Genomic DNA, 21,415 nt, shown 5'->3' with positions numbered 1-21,415 from the left:
AGGGGCCAATTTCACAAAATATCGTAAGTTTAAGATTACACTTAAGTCAAGACTTAAGTCAAAAACCAATTTCACAAAAGAACTTACGTCAAAACTTACGACCAACTTTGGTCGTAAAGTTAAGAGTGCCTCTATCCACACTTAAGTCTCCACGAGATACTTACGACCACTCTTACGATTATCTTAAGTATTTACAAAATGGCTGCGGCATTACAAATCCTTTTCCTGAGACGCCACTTTAGAAGAGAAAGGGTTTTTCGCGACCGGACGAATCCGTTGGATCTTTATAATGATGGAGAAATGATCAAACGGTACCGGTTTCCAAGGGCCACAGTATTTGAACTGATAGACCTAGTTTCTCCGATGATACAGACCCCTACTAGACGCTCTATGTCTATATCTACAAGCACACAGGTAAAGTATTAAATGAAATAACATTATTTTATAATATAATATAACCGTCTGTCCTCATCTTAAAAAAACCAAAATAAAACATGACCTCGACCTCTACATCAACCGGATATTACACTTGCATTCACTCGTCCCAAGTTCACTTTGTCCAATCTCTCATCCTTTTTAGAACAAAATTACAATAAAGAGTTGCAAATGGAATTTAATTATATTCGGCGTAGTTTATGCGATTTAAAGGAGAGGCGGAGTTTTTTTTGGGGGGGGGGGGGGGATTGGTTGCTTATATAGGGAATCAATGAAGCGTGACTGGAGGTAGGTCAGTCAGTGGGCCCCCACTTATGAACATTTCTGGATCCGCCACTGTAAAGCGTATGCCAATGATGGGTCTGAAGCCCCTTGTGGGTTATAATGAAGAAGTAAAGACACCTTACGGCCTTCGTATGGTCAGCTATGAAATGTTACGATATGAAAACTGAAAAATATTTTTCAAGAGAAAACTAACTTCTTCTTTTATATAACAAATTAAATTAAAATATTTTATTGTCGTAGAAACATTACAGTTGTCAAAGACCAACATATATATTTACACACTCAACTCTGTTGTACAGTTCTCACTGGTGGGTTAAAAGCAGACGCACTTAAATACATCATACACAGTGATACATATCAAACATTCACAATAAAAACAGCAACAAAACACACACAAATTTTTACATGGGCATATATGAACAACGACAACGTGACCATTGCTCTGTAGGACCCTGACTTGGGTCAAACATAAATTATTGTTGACCTAGCGGTATGGGGAAGTTACTAATTACATTTTAAGAAATTGCATGTTACATTTTCAGAAATTAGATATTACAAGAAATAAATGATTATGACATTCCAGTCCTTCTATAATATGAAGCTTAATTATCTGCTATTTTAATACCATCCATATATATAAAAACTCTTACTACACCAGTCGTATTCTCTGACCATATACCATCTGCCGGGTTCTACTCGATAGGGAAAATGATAAATAACAACACTGGATCTAAAGATAGAATGATTATAATTAAAATTGAACGTGAACGACAGTATCAAGATTTAGAGCATCGATCCTTTTTTTATTACATCATTGGCCAACTAAATATACTGAGATACTAATTAACCTACCTTGGCAAAATGCATAATTGTTTCATTCGTCCGGAATATGAATGTAACATTTGCCACTGAACATTAAGCAACATTATAATATTCCAAGTACTTTACGAATATATCACTAGTTTGATAACTCTCATGAGGATCAGTTTTAACTAAAGGGATTATCCTCTTCAAATCAGTACTAATTATCGAAAAAAAAAGCTCAATTATTCAGTATCGGACTCTGAACAAAGACGGTGTCGGACTGATGGGCCTTGGAATAATTGGGCTGACCCGATTTTTATTGCATGCAGTATTAAAGATGTATACAGCATGCATTTAAAATGTCTTTGAAAATAAAGCACGTCTTAACAACAATGGATCTGATTGAGCTTCATTTTACGGCTCATGACTTTTTTTAACATGTTTAAGTCACTATACATTTCATAGAAAGAAATTCCCCGGTTCAAGTTCAGCACGGGTACTTAATTACACGTTCAAGTTTCACTGTAGCGAATTTAGTTATTTTTGCATTATTATCTCCTCATTCAGCCATGGCACAGTATATCATATGTCCCATGACATAATGGGTCATCTTTCACATTGTTTTTGTGTCTGTCTGTATTATAGTCTAGATGACCATTAAATGTTTCCATAAAAGCAATTCTAAGGCTGAGACTGCACAGAGCTGCTATATGTAAATACGTACTGATTAAGTTGGATTTCAAACAATGAAAAAAATAAAAATAATGCTTATTGATGTTATTTCATTGTATTTCTTTACCATATTCCCAAGATAAAACTATCATAATATGTCTCTGATTGTAAAAAAGGCTGTTGAAAAGAATTAAAAAATAGAGAATATTAGGCAAATAAGTATAATGAATGGAGACAAATAGACCCCATAAAACAGAATATATTGAAAAATGAGCAAAAAAATGATAAACCCCACATCCAGACCCTACACTGGGATGGTTTGTGCGGGTACCCGTGAGTTCTAAAATGTCTCGCATGTTTTTAGCAAAATCTAAGAGTAACATTATGCACCAAATCAAATGTTTTCCAATAGAGAATAACCTACTAACAAATATAACACCTCAGTGTACCTCGATACATGTTTAGTATTATTTCAATTCTCGTGTAATGACATGCATAATAACTGAGATACATAAATGAATACACTTGGCACTTTAAAAAAAAGGGGGAACTGTTCGTAATAATATGTGGTATGATTGCCAATGAGACAACTCTCCACAAGAGACCACATAACACAAACAGTTATAGATCACCTTACGACCTTCAATAATGAGCAGAGCCCATACCGCATTATATAGTGGGCTAATTTATATTGTCGAGCTTGTGACTTTTGTCGCAAATAGCTAGACATAGGGATAGTGATTCGGCGATGGCAGCGTTACATCACTTCTTAAAAGCTTTATCAGATCTTATCAGTATTTTACAAAATTTCTGTCCGTAATATGTCCATTTTCCTTGACCTCATTTTCATGGTTTAATAACTACTTTAAGAAAATTAACATTAATTGTGATAGTAATTTATCTCTAATTATGAGTGATGGGATATCTATGTTTAGTATGAGCGTATCTTGACCCTCAGACAGATTTTACTTGACCTCGACCTCATTTCATGGATCAGTGAACAAGGTTAAGTTTTGTTGGTGCAGTCCATTGTCGCATATCTCAGATACTTTATGTATCAACAATAGGTCCAGTACATTTGGTGTATTGAATGACTATAAGGTGTAAATGTATAACTGGGACGTGTCATCTGACCTTGACCTCATTTTCAAGTTTCATTGCTCAGTTTTCAGCTTGTGTCTACTATATGCAATAAATCAACTATATCTGGGGTACGGAAATATTTTTTTAAGTAAATGTCAGCCTTGAAGGTATGATTTGCCCTTATTTCCTAGGTTCATTGCTGATTGTGAAGTTTTTGTGTTTATAGGTTTTCTTAAATTATAAGCAATGGGTCAACTAAAATTGTCATATGGAAACAATTGTACGCTGTATATGTCCTGTCTGGCATGGATCGTCTGACCTTGAACTCTATTTTTTCCCTTTGTTTAGTTTGCCACTAAGAAACTATAAGCAATAGGTCTACTATATTTTATGTACTGTGAACTGAATAATTGTAAGGTGTACATGAGTTTCTTGATTGGTTTATTAATTATATAAAGATGGTGAATATAAACCTTAATTAAAATTTCAAATAATTTAAACTTGTAGGTTCTGACCACTCTCAGATTTTTAGCTAAAGGAGACTACCAGTCAGAGGTGGGTGATATTCATGGAATATCAACATCTTCTGCCTCTAGAATAATTCACAGAGTATGTTCTGCATTTAACTCGTCATTAAGTAACATCCAATTTCCTGGAGGGGCAAATCTTCCAGCTGTCAAAGAAGGTTTTTTTAAGATTGCATCATTTCCTAATGTAATTGGGGCCATAGACGGCACACTGATCCCTATTCAGGGTCTCTCTGGTGATGATGAGCCGAGCTATGTGTGCAGGAAAGGCTACCATGCAATTAATGTTCAAGCAGTGGTGGATCATAAATTGAGGTAAATTATATTATACTAGTAAGCTAAAAAACATATGGAAAATATACATAATGCACTGATGAATTGACACTTTTTTTGCTTTTTTCTGTACTTGTGAAAAACTTATTAAAAGGACACAATATGGAAATTAAATGAATCTCTTAAAAAAAAATGAATGAATCTGTGTCTTACTACAAGGATCTTTACAAATTTGTCCATTAATATACAAATATCAAATATCATTTACATCTGTTAAAATGCACCAATACATGCTTGCTGATAACGCCTGGTCTCTTTTTGAAGTCTTGATACAAGAATTATTGAGCGACAGAGCAGGGTGATATAGGCCTAGGGAAGGAAGATAAATATTGTTATTTGGATGGAATGTTGTCTCATTGACACTCACATCACATCTTCCTTTATCTAATTATTCAATTCATCTGGAAAAACTTACTTGATACTAGTAACTAATATTGAAACTCAAATTATTATAGGCATGGATCTAGTCATATTAAAAAAATAAAGAGAGTTCCCCACCAAGGGTATGGGGTAATCCAACCATATACCACTATACCAAAATAAGGGTGTGTGTGTGTGTTCAAATGCATGACCTCCCCAACCCCAAGAAAAACCTCTTCACTAACTGGATTATTCGATTTTTTTTTAGATTTACCAATGTTGTTGTACGGTGGCCAGGAGGTACCCATGATGCCTTCATCCTGCAACAATCAGGACTATTCAGACATATGGAAGCATCAGTTGATAACGGTTGGCTCCTAGGGGATTCTGGTTACCCCCTGAAGTCGTGGCTAATAACACCACTTGGTAACCCATCAACACCTCAGGAGGTACGGTTCCAGAAAGCACACTGTAAGACCAGGAGTACAGTGGAGCGGTCTTTTGGTGTTCTGAAGCAAAGGTTTAGGTAAAACACTTAAATAAAAATATAACAAGAGTACTATTGGATTCCATATATATTTTTTCATATTTTGTGACAAACAATATTGCATTTGAATAGTGGTTGAGATTTAACAAAGCACATTATTACGTAAGTAATCATTGACACTTACACTTGTAATTGAGCATTATTTTTCCTTTGTAGGACCATAACTCTAGAAAGGTAAAAATTATGCATCAAAATTCATACTTGATACCTGTTTTTGATAATAAGCATTGTGAAAAAGATGAACAATTCAAATGTACCTATTTGTCATTTTAAACCTTCTTTGACATTTCTTTTGCTTATTTCTAAAATCAGTATCCACCAGAATGGAAATATATATGTTCCAGACCATATGAGTATTTGGACCGTACGCGTACGGTCCGGACCGTATGCGTATACTCGTACGGTCCGACCATACGCGTACGGTCGGACCGTATGAGTATACGCGTACGGTCCAGCTGACCAGACATGTTTTGAGATCATATGGGTTAAACTTTAAACAAACATTTATCAAAATCTTTATTTTTAGTTATACAAATTGTTATTATTACAAATAGATGGATGAAGTGAATAAGCGAACAAATTGACATTAAATATTTGTTTAATAGTATATCGAAATCCTATTTTGTTACTCTGGCCCAAGGTGACAATATAGTCTTGCTACCACAAGGAACGTCATATTTTTTTTTTACATTAACATGTTTTGTTCATGCATGTTCCTTTGCATATGCATTTTTTTGTAAAGTTCCTAGATATTCTATAACAATTGTCCTCCCACATTATGCTTACTTCCGATAACTTCAATTTCAATGAGCATACTGAGCTGCAATTAATGAATTACTGACATGCTAAATACAGAAGATTAACAGATTTTAATAAGCGTGATTTTTTTTAAATAGTTAAAATATTAAGTTTTTATTTCAATTACTATTGAACTTTTTATATTAATTTGAGATATAAGTTATGTTGATCTGTTATATACATTTGTATCTAATAAACTTGACCAACTTCTTAATATTAGTCAGACCGTACGCGTACGGTCCGACCGTATACGTATTTTGAAAAAGTACGCATACGGTCCAAATACTCATACGGTCTGGAACATATACATCATAAAAAAAATTAAAAAATCAGTTCATTTTCCACAAATATAATTATTGTGAAAGATATATATACATTTGTCAATTAAGAAATAATTCCTTCATGTCATGCTCTATGCTTATTTTAACATGGGTAGGCATTATATTTGTCGATATTTTACACTGAGCATTAGCGAGGTGTAAAATGTGGTCAAATATAATGCCTACCCATGTTCAAATGAGCATAGAGCATGACATGAAGGAATTATTTCGATTTTAACATGACAAATACAACATATTTATAGGTCGAAGCGTACGAAAATACTGTAAGAATGTTTGGCTGTTCCCGTTTCCTCCCCGAGGAGTCAGTATATTACATTTCATATTTGATAAGTTTAAAAACTACGAGCAGGGTACATATATGTTGTTTGATAAAAATATATGATGAAAGTTTATGTTAGCTGCTTAATTGTAAATATTTAAAAGGATAACGATGGAAATAACGTTAAAATAAAAAGCCTGTGCGCATGTGTCAAACATATTTTTTGTGCTCATTAGAACATGGCTTTGTTAACAAAACGTAATAAGGACGTCATATTAGAATTATAATTTACTTTTCAGATGTTTGCATAAAACTGGTGGGGCTCTGTCATACAAACCAGAGAGAGGCACCAACATCATTGAATCCTGCTTTAGACTACATAACTTGGCCCTAGACAGAAATGTACCACTGAACAGAGATCCACCTCTGCCACTTTTACAGAATAACCATGTTTTTAACCAACAGAACACTGCTGCTAACACATTGAGAAATGAAATTATTCAAAGATTTTAAGATTCAATTTTATAATGAGTAAAAGAATTAGCAACATTAAATATTTGTTAACATGAAAGATCTTAAATTGCTTTAAAATGCATGCAACTCTTTTTTTAAAATAGTCAATTTAAAAAAAAACAGGGTCAAGAAAATATGTTAAAAATATTTAGTGAATGTGAGCTTGTAACAACCTTATTTTAATATTTGGCAATTCTTCAAATATTTCTTGATGTATAATGAAAAATGTCCTTAATATTTATTTTAAATGTTGCTACAACTTTTTACTCAATATAAAATGAATCATTTATGTAATACCCATACATTTAATGATAAATTTTCTGTTGCATTTTATTGATAATATAACATATATCTTAAATTAAGGATGTACTTAGGTGAGATTTTTAAATAAGTGTCAAATGTTTGGAATCTTCAAGTTGGTGTTTTTTTTCATATGATACAAGGTAGAGTTTGCCCCATATCATCTATCTATCTTTTAACATAAGATTTAATAGCTCATAAAAGGTAATTTGGCAATATTTAAGCAGATTTTTTATTTCCTTTCTTCTGATTTGAGACCCAAATAATACTGATGAAAATAAAATCAAAGTGTAAGTCAGCCTTCTGCTTTATTTTATAAATCAGATATCTTGTAAAGGAGCTCAATGACCTGTCAATATTGTTGGCTTATTTTTATACTCAACTATTACTAGTTCACCACAAAGTATCAATTTTTAATTATTGATTCATTAAATATGACTTTAGATCACCTAAGTACATCCTTAAAGGTAGATGAAATACTCAAGAACACTACATAGTATAAAATATGACAATTTCTGATAGTTTGAAATAAAATATTTCCCATCTGGTCTAATTGAAATAAAAATATATCAATGCTTGTTATTTAAATAAGCTTATAAATGTATTTTGTTAAAAGACAATTAAAAAAATCAGTTGCATTTTATGAAAATGGAAGAAGATAATCAATAACTACTGTAAATTTTTGAGATAAATCTTAATTTTTTTTACATGTACTAAAGAAATAACAACACTCTTGAAGTTGAATATATATTAAAAATATTAAATAATTAGAAGTGAAAAATGAAAACTTCTGTTAAGTACTGAAGGTAGAAATGGTGTTTCCCTTTATTTTGTATTTTTTTTAAGCAGATAACAATTTGGTCATTTAGGTTAGATAACTCATGTACAAGGGGAAATAACTAGATATTGTAACTATTTATAATGTAGTATTTATATGACCCCATTATTTATTTTTCTTATCTGATAGCATATTAATATAGCTATATTCTCATATTTTATCTTAATATTTTTCAATATTTCAACTTCAAGAGTAATTAGAATCATATTCAAAACAGTGTGGTCCTGGCCATTGATTGACGACCTAAATTATCCCATTGACTGAAAGATTAGGTGAACGTTTGTCTGTAACAACCATTGCTCACTTCTTACTTATTATAAAATTTAAACTGTTGGGTCACCAAAGGTTCTTAACGCCTTTAACAATAAAATAATTCGAAAAATTATTCAGGAATAATCTTTATGTTTTGATTTATATTATTGATATAAATCAACACATCGTATTATTCCGGATTCGTTTTTCGAATTGCTTTATTTAGGTGTTGAGAACCTTTGGTGACCCCACAGAAATCAGTGTCTTTAAAAAGTACATAGTGAGCAGTGATTGTTACAGACAAACGTTCACCTAATCTGTCCCAGTCATTGGGATAATTTAGGTCGCCAATCAATGACCAGGACCACACTGTTTTGAATATGATTCTATTGTGGTATTACATTTATAATTTCTGTCTGAGCCAATGATACATAAATGTTGTGTAGATCTTCTGCCATCTTTTCTGCAGCCACAGCAGACCTTTCCAAAATCAAAAGTTTTTGTCTTCTATAGTCCTCCATTTTTGTATTACTATCTTCCTCCATTTTAAGGAACTTTTCTTGGAGTTCTTGATCATCTTCAATAACAATACAATATATTATATAGCAAATTTCATATTGTTGGAGTTATCTGTAATACAAGCATTTATACTGTCCTTTTCATAAATAACATGAATTATGATAAATATTTAAAAATATGAATATGCAAGAAGTTGGTTTGTGTGCATGTGTCCAAATATTTTTGTGCTAATTAGAACACAGCTTTGTTTACATAGCTACATAAGGACATCATATTAGAATGGTGAATAATTGTTAACCACCGGAAAGTTTATGAAAAGGTTCCTGTTTTGCTGTTCAAATTTCATATTATGAATTCCTTTTGCTTTATAGTGTTAATTCATGTATATTAATTATTGAATTTAATTTTTATTTTTTGATATAAATAAAATTTAAGTAAGGAAATTCAATATTTTATAAACTCTGCATGTTTTTGTTAAAAAAGAAAGAAATTAAACCTACATTATTTATTGACATGAATAGTTAGTGAAAAATTTTGAGGGGTAATTTGAAACTAGTTTACATTTTTTCTCAGCAAGTAGAAATATTTCTGTAATGGCTGTGAAAAAGGTTATTAATAACACTTACTGCTACTTGTGTACTTTCTTTTCCTTTCATTGGTTGAAACTGAAATAAATTATTGTAAATACAGGAATTAAGACAAAAAAGAATTCTTTAATTAACTAAAAACAAATAGATAAAATATAAATATATGCACAAATGTCATTGTTTGTAAAATGAAAAGATAATGTCATCTTTAGACTTCTCAATGTAATTTTATATATACTGCAGCTGTCCTATTTAAGCAGTCAAATTGCATTGACTGTATATTTATATGTGATATACAGTCACTGACCGTATTTCACCTTGTTTATGACGTTGACAATGCATTTCCGTAAAGTTTTATTTATGACATAAATAAAACATACAGGTTCGGGGAATTTTACGTCGTCCGCTTCAAATTAAAAAATGATTGTTTTTATTCTAAATATTTCATTTAGAACACTTATAAGAGTTGCAGTATATAAAGAATAACCATACATTGTCTCGAAATATCAATCTGTTATTTGTACTCGGCTCGAAACAGGAAGAAATGCTTGGCACAGACTTGCTTTCTACTTGTTTCTAAGCCTCGTACAAATAACATTGATATTTCGAGACAATGTATGGTTATTCAATATTTAAATCATTAAGATAAAAGTAACTCTGTTTATAATTGAGCGATTAAGACTTGTTTGGGTAGTCCCCTGATTTATTTGAAATATGTGATAGAGCTTGTTAGTTACTCACAGTAGGTTGGAAGTTTCCTCTTTGTACATGTACTAGAATTTTTTTGAAGTTATTGACATAAATTGATAAAAGAGACATGAATTACTTATATTTATAATCAAAAAAATAAAAGATAGTCATTTGCTGTATTGAAATGTTGCTTTTGATTGTTTACACTGTACCTTTTGCAGACAATAGTCAATACAAGTATTTTATGAATAAGGTTTCCTTTTTTTTATGGAATTTATCAATTTATGTTTTCAAAGACAGTAAATTGTCATGGAAACCGGAAAAGGTCGATCAACATTGTAAGTTAAAAATTCATTAAATACCTATATCCTTCTCTAAAAAACTGTTCTCTTGAGGAACAGAAGCCTCTTCAATTTCACAAGCTGCTTCTTCCTCAGGAGAATTGGCCATGTGTATTTCTGCTGTACACGTTGTACTTGAAGTTAGTCCTGTAACAGAAATAATTTTACTTTAAATGAAAATCAGAAGCATTAAAATAAGTTTTAAACTGCTTTAAAATTTAAGAAAAAACAACACTTCATAATTTTTTTTTTATCAGTTATAAACATAAACACTAGTAAAATAAATTCAGTAATACCAACTTAATAATTCATAAATGATACCAAAGTTAACATATTTCAAATTCGTAGGAGTACATTGTCTGCGCTCAATTTGGGCAGTGCAAATTGGCAGATAAACTGTAATAATAAAGATTTTTCTGCAACTATTAAAAATTAATTCAGATAATCCAAAGACTTTGTAAAGAAGATGAATATTGCTTGACTTACCACACGGTTCAAGGGTGTCTACTCCACCCTGTATCCCCTCTACTTGGGTTCTTGTTAGACACTGTAAAACCTGTAACATTCATCAATGGATAAAAAATGATTTACTTAACAGGCATATGTATAAAAGTTTTGTTTTTTTATAGTTAAAAAGTATGTACTAGTTGATACATTAAAACTGATGTTTATATATTTCTATTTCTATAGAGCGAATGATTGAATATATATACATATTTGTAATTTCATTCAATTGTAACATGCAAACATGAAAATATTTGAATTAATGCACATTTTATTTACATTCATCTATTATTGTACTTGAAAATTTGATGTTATGTACAAAATGTAAATGAATGTTGCTGACAATTATAGAGTGAGAGTCAAGAATTAATAAATGGTATGTACATGTAATGCCTGAAAGTTTATATATTTTGTAATTGCTATTACTTGAGTTTGATTCTTCCATTTTTTTTTGCAGTCGGCTATAGTTCTTAATATACAGGTACTGGTTAACTTTTCCACAGCCACTTCATATCTATCCTAGTTATTCAAAGGAAAAATTCCTTGTCACAAGGAAATATTATTTTATTATGTTTATACAAAAAGGAATCTTCTTGTGTCAACAACTACCTGTTAAAAACAGGTTAGACGTTCATTTTTTAGTGAAATTGACTTTAATTTATAGATTAAAAGTGTGTACTATACTTACATTAGTTTCCCAGGGCTTGAAAGAGCAAACTGGAGGTGGACCCCCTCCAGTAACTCGTGTTTCAGTTACCCTGGTAGCCTCCTTTTTCTTGGTAACACTCTTTACGTCCTGCCATTTTTTTTTGCAGTCTGCAACACTTCTTATGACACTGCTGGCATTGACTGCATTAACACTGTACATTAAACAAATAATAAATGTAATCAAACTTTTAAATTGAATAACAAGTCATGTAAACAAAACTTTATTAAATAACAGGCAGGTACAGGAAGCATGTCATGCATGTAGTTCTTACATTTTGTACCTAACTATGCATTTTTTAAATCTACCTTACCAAATTACCCAAACACAATTTCTAATTGAATCGACCATAACTAATTTTACCAAGTTTAACGCCTTGTATATTCTGTTTAAAATTAATTACTTTCTAATCATACAATGGGATGTATAAATACTGGGTCATGCCAATTTGTAGAAAAATATGTATCCATCTGATTAATTCAGCTTTTTTCAACTGACTTTTATAGTTGGTACTTATATTGTACTGTTACACTATTGTCTCTGGTAAGGGGAGGGTAGGGATCCTGTTAACATGTTTAAACCCGCCACATTTTGTATGTATGTGCTTGTCCCAAGTCATTGACTTTAATTTAGAGGTTCCTGTTTGTTTAATTAAATGTAACATATATTGAAACTTACTATTGTCTGTATACAGAACTTTACTTCATTATACTATAGTGTTTTTGCAGCAGTAGCATAAAAAAACGCTTGTTTACAGGTGATTGTATCTTATACAGAAACATAACAAATCAACAAGATTGTTCCATACTACAAAATGGTCTAAACTGCCCAGCCAATTGGGAACAAACTTGGGGTATGCAATTTCATACAGAAAAATGCAACTCTTTCACTGTGACAAGATCACAGTCACCATTCAAACCTGACGTATAGTCATCAATGTGCTGATCGTGGTATGATGTAGATGATGTATCTGTATCTGAACGTTGAAGATTCCAATTCTTTATGTTCTATCAGTTATGTAACGGATAAATGTGGGCAATGAGAAGCAAAGAGAGTGAATATATTTAAATTATTTTTGTAAATACACATTAGCAGTATTTCCTTCCCAATGCCCACATTTCTATTATCTTTTTAAAGAACTATAGTGCCTGTTGTCTGTAATATGATTCATCTTTTTGAGTGAGGGTCATAATTGAAGACAATATTGTATTTTGGGATGCGATGACGGTATCGGCAAACACTTTACGGATATTTTGTGTTTGGAACTTTCATATTTGTATTTTTTTTTAATATTTAAATACTTTGAGTTCACATTTTTATAAAAAAAAAATATCTAAATAAAACAAATCCAGTCTTGCAGTTTAAACTATTTTACCTTTCCGCAACCTGTGTCCATGTCCTGGTTTTATCGTGGCTAGTCAGGCTAGGCCCGAACTGTCCTCTGATTATATCTATGTTGGTGTTCACTGTGGCAGAGAGTGCAAACAGCTCACTCTCTGACCAGTTAGGCTTTCTTTTTGTTCCTTCCATATTTTTTGTCTTGTGGTTTCGTCTGCTAGTCAGTCGCGAGCAGATGTCAATGTTTTTGTTTACATAGGAAGTCACCGCTGCGCATGCTTCGATGAAACGAAAGTACGTTGCTACGGTATTTATATCTTAAGAGTGGTCGTAAGATAATACTTAAGATTTAATCGTAAGAGCGGTCCTAAGTGTAGGATTAAAACTTACGACATGCTTTGTGAAATTGTCTTAGGACTGTACTTAGGAAAGTCTTAAGTATAACACTTAAGACTTAAACTTACGATGTTTTGTGAAATTGGCTCCAGTCTCCTGACATGTAGGTCATATCTCCCAGTTTGGAGGTAATCTCCCTTTTTCATTATTATTTTATTATTAGTATAGTTGTTTCTCTTTAAAAAAAGTTTACACTTAAAAGAGTTCAAAATCTACCTGAAATTCAAATTTAATTAATCAATTAATTATTGATCAAATTTTTCCAATGTAGATTGTGAAGTTTTGTTCAAACAGTAATATTAATACTGCAAAAAGAATATATTCCCCTCTTTTGAGGTTTCTCTTCCTAACCAAGTTTTTTGTTTGTGATCGACACAAATTGCAACAGTTTTCTTATATTTTTTCGTAACTCCTACTACTTCTTTTTATACCTTACCATGATGTGAATCATCTTCATTAAATTCTCTCAGCGGTATAGCTACATCCACTGGTGTGAAGTTATCCTTTAAGTAGAGAGAGTTACGGGTCCAAGGTGAACACATGTCACCTCCATGGTCTTCATCACAGGTACACATCATTGTATCTGAGCATGCTCCATGACCTAGACAATGTTCTCTACATGCCATACCAATGAAAATGTTATCAATGGCCCATTCTGGTGCAAAATCATCATCTGGTACAAAGCCTTGATACCATCGAAATCTCAATGCTCTGAAATATCAAATGAGGTATATTTCAAATTGATTATATTCATAGTGTAGATGCATTTACATTGACAAATATGCTCTATTTTAAGGTTATCTAGGATTGTTGTTTCAGTTCCATAAGACATATGAATTTAAATTATATTTTACCCATGAAAATCTACAACAGGAATTCAGCCATGTGAACATGCAATCTAAATCTCAATTTTGTGTTTAATTTCTTTCTAATGGTAACTGTATATTTTTTCAGTAAATCATTTTACAACTTGTTTTAGTTCTAAGCAAAACTCTTTTTATGCCCTATCAATTATATACATGTAACCCACATGTCTTTTTGATACAAACTAAAGGCTTCAAGGAGCCTATATCACTCACACTATATTTTCTTGAATAAAATTGATACAATTTGAAGTTGAAATCTAGATATAAAGATTAGCACAAAATTATAACAATAAACTGTTGACACACAGAACAAGAACAGTCTTTCCTGTACATTATCTTGACTTGACTTGTAACCTATGCAACATCAAAGTCAACTATGAGTAAAGTTGCAGGGCCAAATAACCTCAATGGAAATGAGATATAACAGTGTTAATATAGATATAATCTACCCAAAAGTTTCAAATTCAATAGACCATGAATGAGAGGGCAGAGTAAATCATACACATGCTTAATACAAAAGACAAACTTTAACTAAGTGGTTGAGATGTTCCATTTACTAACCCACATACATAAACATTATCCAATGGGATGATCACTCTTCTCCAAAATGCACTTGTTCCTCCATAGTAGATAGATGGTGAGAGATCAACATCAAAACATCTAGCAGACGACACCTCAGCACAGTTTGGTACCAGTGGATGCCAGGTTTTCCCTCCATTAGCTGAGTATTCTAATCTAATTGGGTACTTCTCTGAGGGCTTTGAACCACATCCAACATTTATCTAAAATAAAATAATTTAAATACTTATTGATTTCCATTTAATTTTACAGAATGTTGAATCATTATTAATGTATCTCATTCTATATATCTTTTTATAGATAGGTTTGCTTTTTTTAGTAACTTTTGGTGTTTTATACATATTTATACACATAACACATGTTTGGATTTGAGTATTACTGATGGAGGTAGTTTCTGGAAATCCTTTTGACTAAAAACACTTATAAAGTGTAATTTTCATTTGCACACAAATCAGTACATTTCATTATGTTTATAAAATGTAACATAATAGATTTATTTGACAAAAAAATCTAAATAAGAGGGGTGAAACATTTTTTTTGGGGTATTTATCCTATTTCTTTTATTTAAAGTAATGTCTCAGTAAATCAAAATACCTATGCATTGGTCTTCATATTTAACTTAATATTCCTTAAATTTGGGCTAATATGTTTAAAAATTAGCTAAAAACTTCAAACTACTTACATCAAATTGAACAATAGACATTGGCCCTACATCTAGGTCTTTGGTTACAACATAATGTTCTCCTGATTTCGTTGCATGTCTGAACACCATGGCTGATTGACCAGAACCTTCAGTATCCTGTCTAAATAAATATAGGTTAGTCAATGTCAATTATTAATAAAGGCTTGTCATTAGTGATTATTTTGCAATATAAAGGGCTTCATCATATCATGTTATTAACTGGCTATTTCTGTATTAGCCAAGGTATAGATTGGAGTAAGCTGTATTGGTCCAGAGACTCTGCAAATTTAGATTACCAAGATATTTTTTTCTGTCTGCTGTACGTTTTAACAATTTTGATAGCTTTAAAAGAAAAACATCTTCAAGGAAATGTAAAAAAAAAATGACATTTCAATTTTTTAATACTGAGATACTCACTAATTATTATCATTTGCATTCATAAAAACCTACCAATAATTTCTGAATTCACAGCATGAGAATGTTTTTTTTTTTTTTTTTTAGAAAAACACAAGGAAATTTGAAGATCATCTTATAATACAGTGTTTTAGATGAACTGAGTTAAAAATAAAATACTTTGAATAAAATCAATACTGTGGATTCTTTTTATCATAGTTATCGTGGAATTAAGAAAATTTGCATTTTTATGGACATTTATTTTCGTGGTTTTGCCAATCTCTGCATACAAAGCCTCCAGAATTTTTTTTTAATTCATGGAACATTTGAATTTGGGGTTCACCTGTACCAACAAAACCAATGAAATTTGGTATCAATAGAATAATAATGAATCCAATTTAATATAAATACTTTCTTTGAAAGTGTGATCATTGGGGTATATTTTAGGAAAATGGTATTTTTTCAAGGGTACAACGAAATAAAAACTTTATACAAAATTCATCTTTTATCAAAATATATAAAAGAACTTAAAATATCCATGTTATGTTTGGCAGGGAAATTTAGAAATACAGCTATAGAAAGCAAGATAGATTTAATTACATTTGAATCTCTTCTCCAGCACAGGAAATGGAATAGTGGTTCTTTCCCCTGAACAAGAGAAAATTTAAACTGACAGACAATCTTACAAACAACTATACCTTGTTTTATGTTCACAGAATGAATCTACTACACCATCATTTATAAAAAGCCATTCATCTGAGAGAGATGTACCGTCAAAATTATCTGTCAGAGAAAATGGGTTCATGGGCATTTTACCGATGTGTAAATTGTCTACTGCCCAGGCTGACAACATTTTACCTACAAATGAATAACAGATGTAAACTTTATAAATATTATTTCATCATTTTTTTTATAACAAAGCCTCCCTCTATGATAAATTTGAATGAAGCTCTCAGTTTTTTGTATAATGAGACTGTGAGTTTGCAAAATGAATAAATAAAAGATATTTAAAAGCCAAACTTATATCTATTGTTATAAGCCAAAAAAGTAGCATCCATTTGATCTTACTATATTTTGCTATATCCCCAATGTACAGAAATGTGTATATTCAAATAATCAGAAAATAAAAAAATTGTACAAAATTGGTACATTGTTTTGTTAAGCTTGTTAAAAGAATGGTTGTGTGACAATTCTGAATATTGATTGTGTTAATTGTAAAATAATAAAATATATTATTTTTTTACATAGAATTAGTTGTAATATTCAAACAGTCAAACTTCTTTCTGTCACCTCATATTATAAATTACAAATGTATGACCATTAATTATGCATGATTTGTATTGTAGCATTAGTTTTGGTGTATTTTCACAATAATTCACAACTGGTTTTGGTATAATTTACTTAGCCACCATTCCTGATCAAGATTTTTTTTATGTCTAGGAATTCAATATTAACCTTGGTACCACATTTTGAATTGTAGGATGCAGCATAGGTTTTCCTAAATCTTATAGGTCTAACAAAAATAAAGGGCTGCGCTTAAGCGCATGATACGCCCGTTGCTCTTTTAACTTGTCTTTTATGCTTTAAATGTATTGTCCCAAAATTGGAAAATCCCCCCTTTTTTAAGCATAAAAATTCATAACACGGAAATGTAAAATCTGAAATTTATAAAAGTTGAAAGGGAGCTTACATCAATAGATATAAACAATTCACCAAAGTTTCATGGACATTGGTGAAAGCCTTTTTGAGTTATTGTCCGAAGTGTTAAAAATCCCCCTTTTTTTATGAATAAAGCCCCATAAATCCAAAACTTAAAATCTGAAATTAATAAAAATTGAAAGGGAGCTTACATCAATAGATATAAACAATTCACCAAAGTTTCATGGACATTGGTGAAAGCCTTTTTGAGTTATTGTCCGAAGTGTTAAAAATCCCCCTTTTTTTATGAATAAAGCCCCATAAATCCAAAACTTAAAATCTGAAATTAATAAAAATTGAAAGGGAGCTTACATCAATAGATATAAACAATTCACCAAAGTTTCATGGACATTGGTGAAAGCCTTTTTGAGTTATTGTCCGAAGTGTTAAAAATCCCCCTTTTTTTATGAATAAAGCCCCATAAATCCAAAACTTAAAATCTGAAATTAAAAAAAAACGAAAGGGAGCTTACATCAATAGATATAAACAATTCACCAAAGTTTCATGGACATTGGTGAAAGCCTTTTTGAGTTATTGTCCGAAGTGTTGAAAATCCCCCCTTTTTTATGAATAAAGCCCCATAAATCCAAAACTTAAAATCTGAAATTAAAAAAAAACGAAAGGGAGCTTACGTCAATAGATATAAACAATTCACCAAAGTTTCATGGACATTGGTGAAAGCCTTTTTGAGTTATTGTCCGAAGTGTTGAAAATCCCCCCTTTTTTATGAATAAAGCCCCATAAATCCAAAACTTAAAATCTGAAATTAAAAAAAAACGAAAGGGAGCTTACGTCAATAGATATAAACAATTCACCAAAGTTTCATGGACATTGGTGAAAGCCTTTTTGAGTTATTGTCCGAAGTGTTGAAAATCCCCCCTTTTTTATGAATAAAGCCCCATAAATCCAAAACTTAAAATCTGAAATTAAAAAAAAACGAAATGGAGCTTACGTCAATAGATATAAACAATTCACCAAAGTTTCTTGGAAATTGGTGAAAGTGTTTTTGAGTTATTGTCCGAAGTGTGGACGACGGACGGACAGACGGACGGACGGACGGACAACGGTATACCATAATACGTCCCGTCCCGGGCGTATAAAAACACGCATAAAATCAACACATCTTTTCCAAATTTTTTTTAATAAGATACAATTTTGAAAGATAATGCTGCTTTCTTTACAATTCTAAGATACAGTTGAAATTTAATGCCATATTTTGCCAGAAGTGTATATGTCCCTTTTCCTATCTTGAGTGAAATCTGATGATGGGCCTTTACTTCATACCTCCATATCTCTAAATAGTATAAAATTTATCCCAAAATTTGTCCAGCAATTTCAATTACTCACCTTCATTTCTAGGTTGCCAGAATCTAAACCTAGTTGCATGGGTTTTGGCTTTCACTGGTAAGTCAATACTAAAAAATCTGTAACAAAATAAAGAATTGTATGCAATATTGTACATGTATACTTGAACTTGTAAATAGACTTTGATTTTGGTAATCATACCACATCTTTTTATGCCCCACCTACGATAGTAGAGGGGCATTATGTTTTCTGGTCTGTGGTCCTTTCGTCCGTCCGTCCGTCTGTCTGTCCGTTCGTTCGTTCGTTCGTTCGTCCGTCCGTCTGTCCCGCTTCAGGTTAAAGTATTTGGTCAAGGTAGTTTTTGATGAAGCTGAAGTCCAATCAACTTCAAACTTAGTATACATGTTCCTTATGATATGATCTTTCTAATTTTACAGCCAAATTAAACTTTTGACCACAATTTCACGGTCCACTGAACATAGAAAATGAAAGTGTGAGTTTCAGTTTAAAGTTTTTGGTCAAGGTAGTTTTTGATGAAGTTGAAGTCCAATCAACTTGAAACTTAGTACACATGTTCCTTATGGTGAGATCTTTCTAATTTAATGCCAAATTAGATTTTTACACAATTTCACGGTCCTTGGAACATGTAAAATAATAGTGCGAGTGGGGCATCCGTGTACTTTGGACACATTCTTGTTTTATATTTGATATAATATTCCATGCTCAGCAGATATAAAATAAGTTCAAATTATCTTCAAACACCAGTAAGTCCAGCAGACAAAAATCACTTGCATTGTACAACTTAATATCATGTGCTAACTTTTATGTTATTAAAAAACATGCTCAGAAGATATAACAAATATTCTATCCCACTGATTTTGAGGTCATAAGTAAATGTGCTCCTCTGTCTGTGTCAATACACCTTCATGCCAAATATCATGTCAATGTAAAACAAAATTAAAAATTATGACTTCAACAAGTTTTATGAGAGTATAAAAGCCAGAAGAAAATAAAAATACACTTTGTCAAATGATAGACATTATAACTACCCTTTATAAGTTTTTTTCTAAGGTCTTGAATTTTACCTACCAGCAAAGTAATGATTTTGCATATCGTATAAGCACATTATTTAAAAAACTTTTTTCTTCTTCAATACTTACTTCGGTTCAGACTGATTTCTATAATTTATTTCCTTCAACAGATTCCAGGTTATTCCACCATTGATAGAATACTGCAGCAGAACGCTCTCTGATCTTGGCCAGAATTTCTCATTACCATTACAACCATATTTAAAGTAGAACTCTACAGCTTGTAACATGCTGGAATCAATGTCTCTGCTCACAGCTAATCTCATGTTCTCCTAAAACAAATAAATAAAATAATAACAAAAAATGTATACTGCACAAAGATTAAAGTTTTTTTTCATGATAAAATTGAAATCATGGCCTTATTTTGGATAAAGTATACCTGGTATAAGACATTGCTGATATAAACCTATGATACAAATTTTATAAAAATCTGAAAAGAATTGTACATTTGAGAGTGCTTACAAGATTGGACAGACAGAGACGCAAAGATGGACAGACACTCCATATTTCTATGTCATCCCGAAGTGTGATGAACAAAAATTTAATCTATTTAAAAATTTGTATACAGATGAAAAACAAGAATGTGTCCATAGTACAATCGCAATATCATTTTCTATGTTCAGTGGATCATTGAATTGGAGTAATTTGACATTAAAATTGAACAGATCATATCATGGGGAACATGTGTACTAACTTTAAAGTTGATTGGACTTTAAATTCATCAAAAATACCTTGACTAAAATCTTGAAAGAGGACAACAAAGGAACCACGAATGAATAGACTAACAGACGGTGAGACAGAAAAAAACATAATACCCTAAGTGGGCCACAATAAAGTAAAGAAACTATGAGGTATTGAACTTACCTCAGTAAATGTCATAGCATTTCCACTGACTACAGTTCCGCAAAGTTTGGTATTACCCCCTCCATACAGTTCTAACCAGTTATCTTTCCTTGGTATATCTGTGTTAAAATCATCTCTCAAAATAGCAGGTAGTGGCTCTGATGGAATACAGGCTTGACCAGAAAATCCAGGGTCACATCTATAAAATTATTCTATATCCTTAATTTTCAAACTGATATAATATACGTAAGTATTTTTTGTATCAATTATGTATTTGATGTGAATCAGAAAGATCATGCTGTATCCTCATTATAGGACAAAAATCATGTTATCCCGCAAAGAGCAAACTATTGTACAATTGACAGGTATACAAATGATTTTTTTTTTTTTCCCATGATTTTTGTGCTTTATTTATATAACATACAAATAAAGTCTCCACACATCCTGCTTAAAAGTTGAGAATTTAGTGGTCTAATTTGCAGTGGGTATATAAGCCATGCCGATTTCTATTAAACCAAAACTGGAATTACAAA

At 31.5% G+C, this 21,415-nt stretch overlaps 3 protein-coding genes across 4 annotated transcripts in view; 1 reads left to right on the top strand and 2 right to left on the bottom strand.

Annotated features, from left to right (window-relative positions):
- The window catches only part of LOC139487708 (reelin-like), an 80,848-nt gene that overhangs the window by 15,492 nt on the left and 43,941 nt on the right, over positions 1 to 21,415 (bottom strand). For both annotated transcript variants that reach the window (XM_071272720.1, XM_071272709.1), the window contains exons 34-40: positions 20,904 to 21,081; positions 20,112 to 20,311; positions 18,994 to 19,070; positions 16,647 to 16,806; positions 15,556 to 15,676; positions 14,856 to 15,076; positions 13,865 to 14,139 (exon numbers count right to left, since the gene is read on the bottom strand). In XM_071272720.1, coding sequence (XP_071128821.1) covers positions 13,865 to 14,139; positions 14,856 to 15,076; positions 15,556 to 15,676; positions 16,647 to 16,806; positions 18,994 to 19,070; positions 20,112 to 20,311; positions 20,904 to 21,081 — 1,232 coding nt within the window. The remainder of the gene's footprint in view (positions 1 to 13,864; positions 14,140 to 14,855; positions 15,077 to 15,555; positions 15,677 to 16,646; positions 16,807 to 18,993; positions 19,071 to 20,111; positions 20,312 to 20,903; positions 21,082 to 21,415) is intronic.
- On the top strand, positions 86 to 9,598 carry LOC139487719 (putative nuclease HARBI1). The gene is made up of 4 exons (XM_071272747.1): positions 86 to 414; positions 3,787 to 4,121; positions 4,768 to 5,025; positions 6,744 to 9,598. Exons 1-4 carry the CDS (start codon positions 199 to 201, stop codon positions 6,955 to 6,957), a joined length of 1,023 nt encoding a protein of 340 aa, XP_071128848.1. The 5' UTR covers positions 86 to 198; the 3' UTR covers positions 6,958 to 9,598.
- On the bottom strand, positions 8,591 to 13,345 carry LOC139487732 (uncharacterized). Its single transcript, XM_071272773.1, has 6 exons — positions 13,070 to 13,345; positions 11,677 to 11,848; positions 10,971 to 11,040; positions 10,506 to 10,631; positions 9,493 to 9,531; positions 8,591 to 8,924 (listed from the first exon to the last, which is right to left on the bottom strand). The coding sequence occupies exons 1-6, from the start codon at positions 13,222 to 13,224 to the stop codon at positions 8,734 to 8,736; spliced, it is 753 nt and encodes a 250-aa protein (XP_071128874.1). The 5' UTR covers positions 13,225 to 13,345; the 3' UTR covers positions 8,591 to 8,733.

This window comes from Mytilus edulis, chromosome 1, assembly GCF_963676685.1.
Source record: "Mytilus edulis chromosome 1, xbMytEdul2.2, whole genome shotgun sequence".
NCBI classification, from domain to species: Eukaryota; Metazoa; Mollusca; class Bivalvia; order Mytilida; family Mytilidae; genus Mytilus; species Mytilus edulis.
This window is presented reverse-complemented; position numbering and strand designations above follow the sequence as displayed.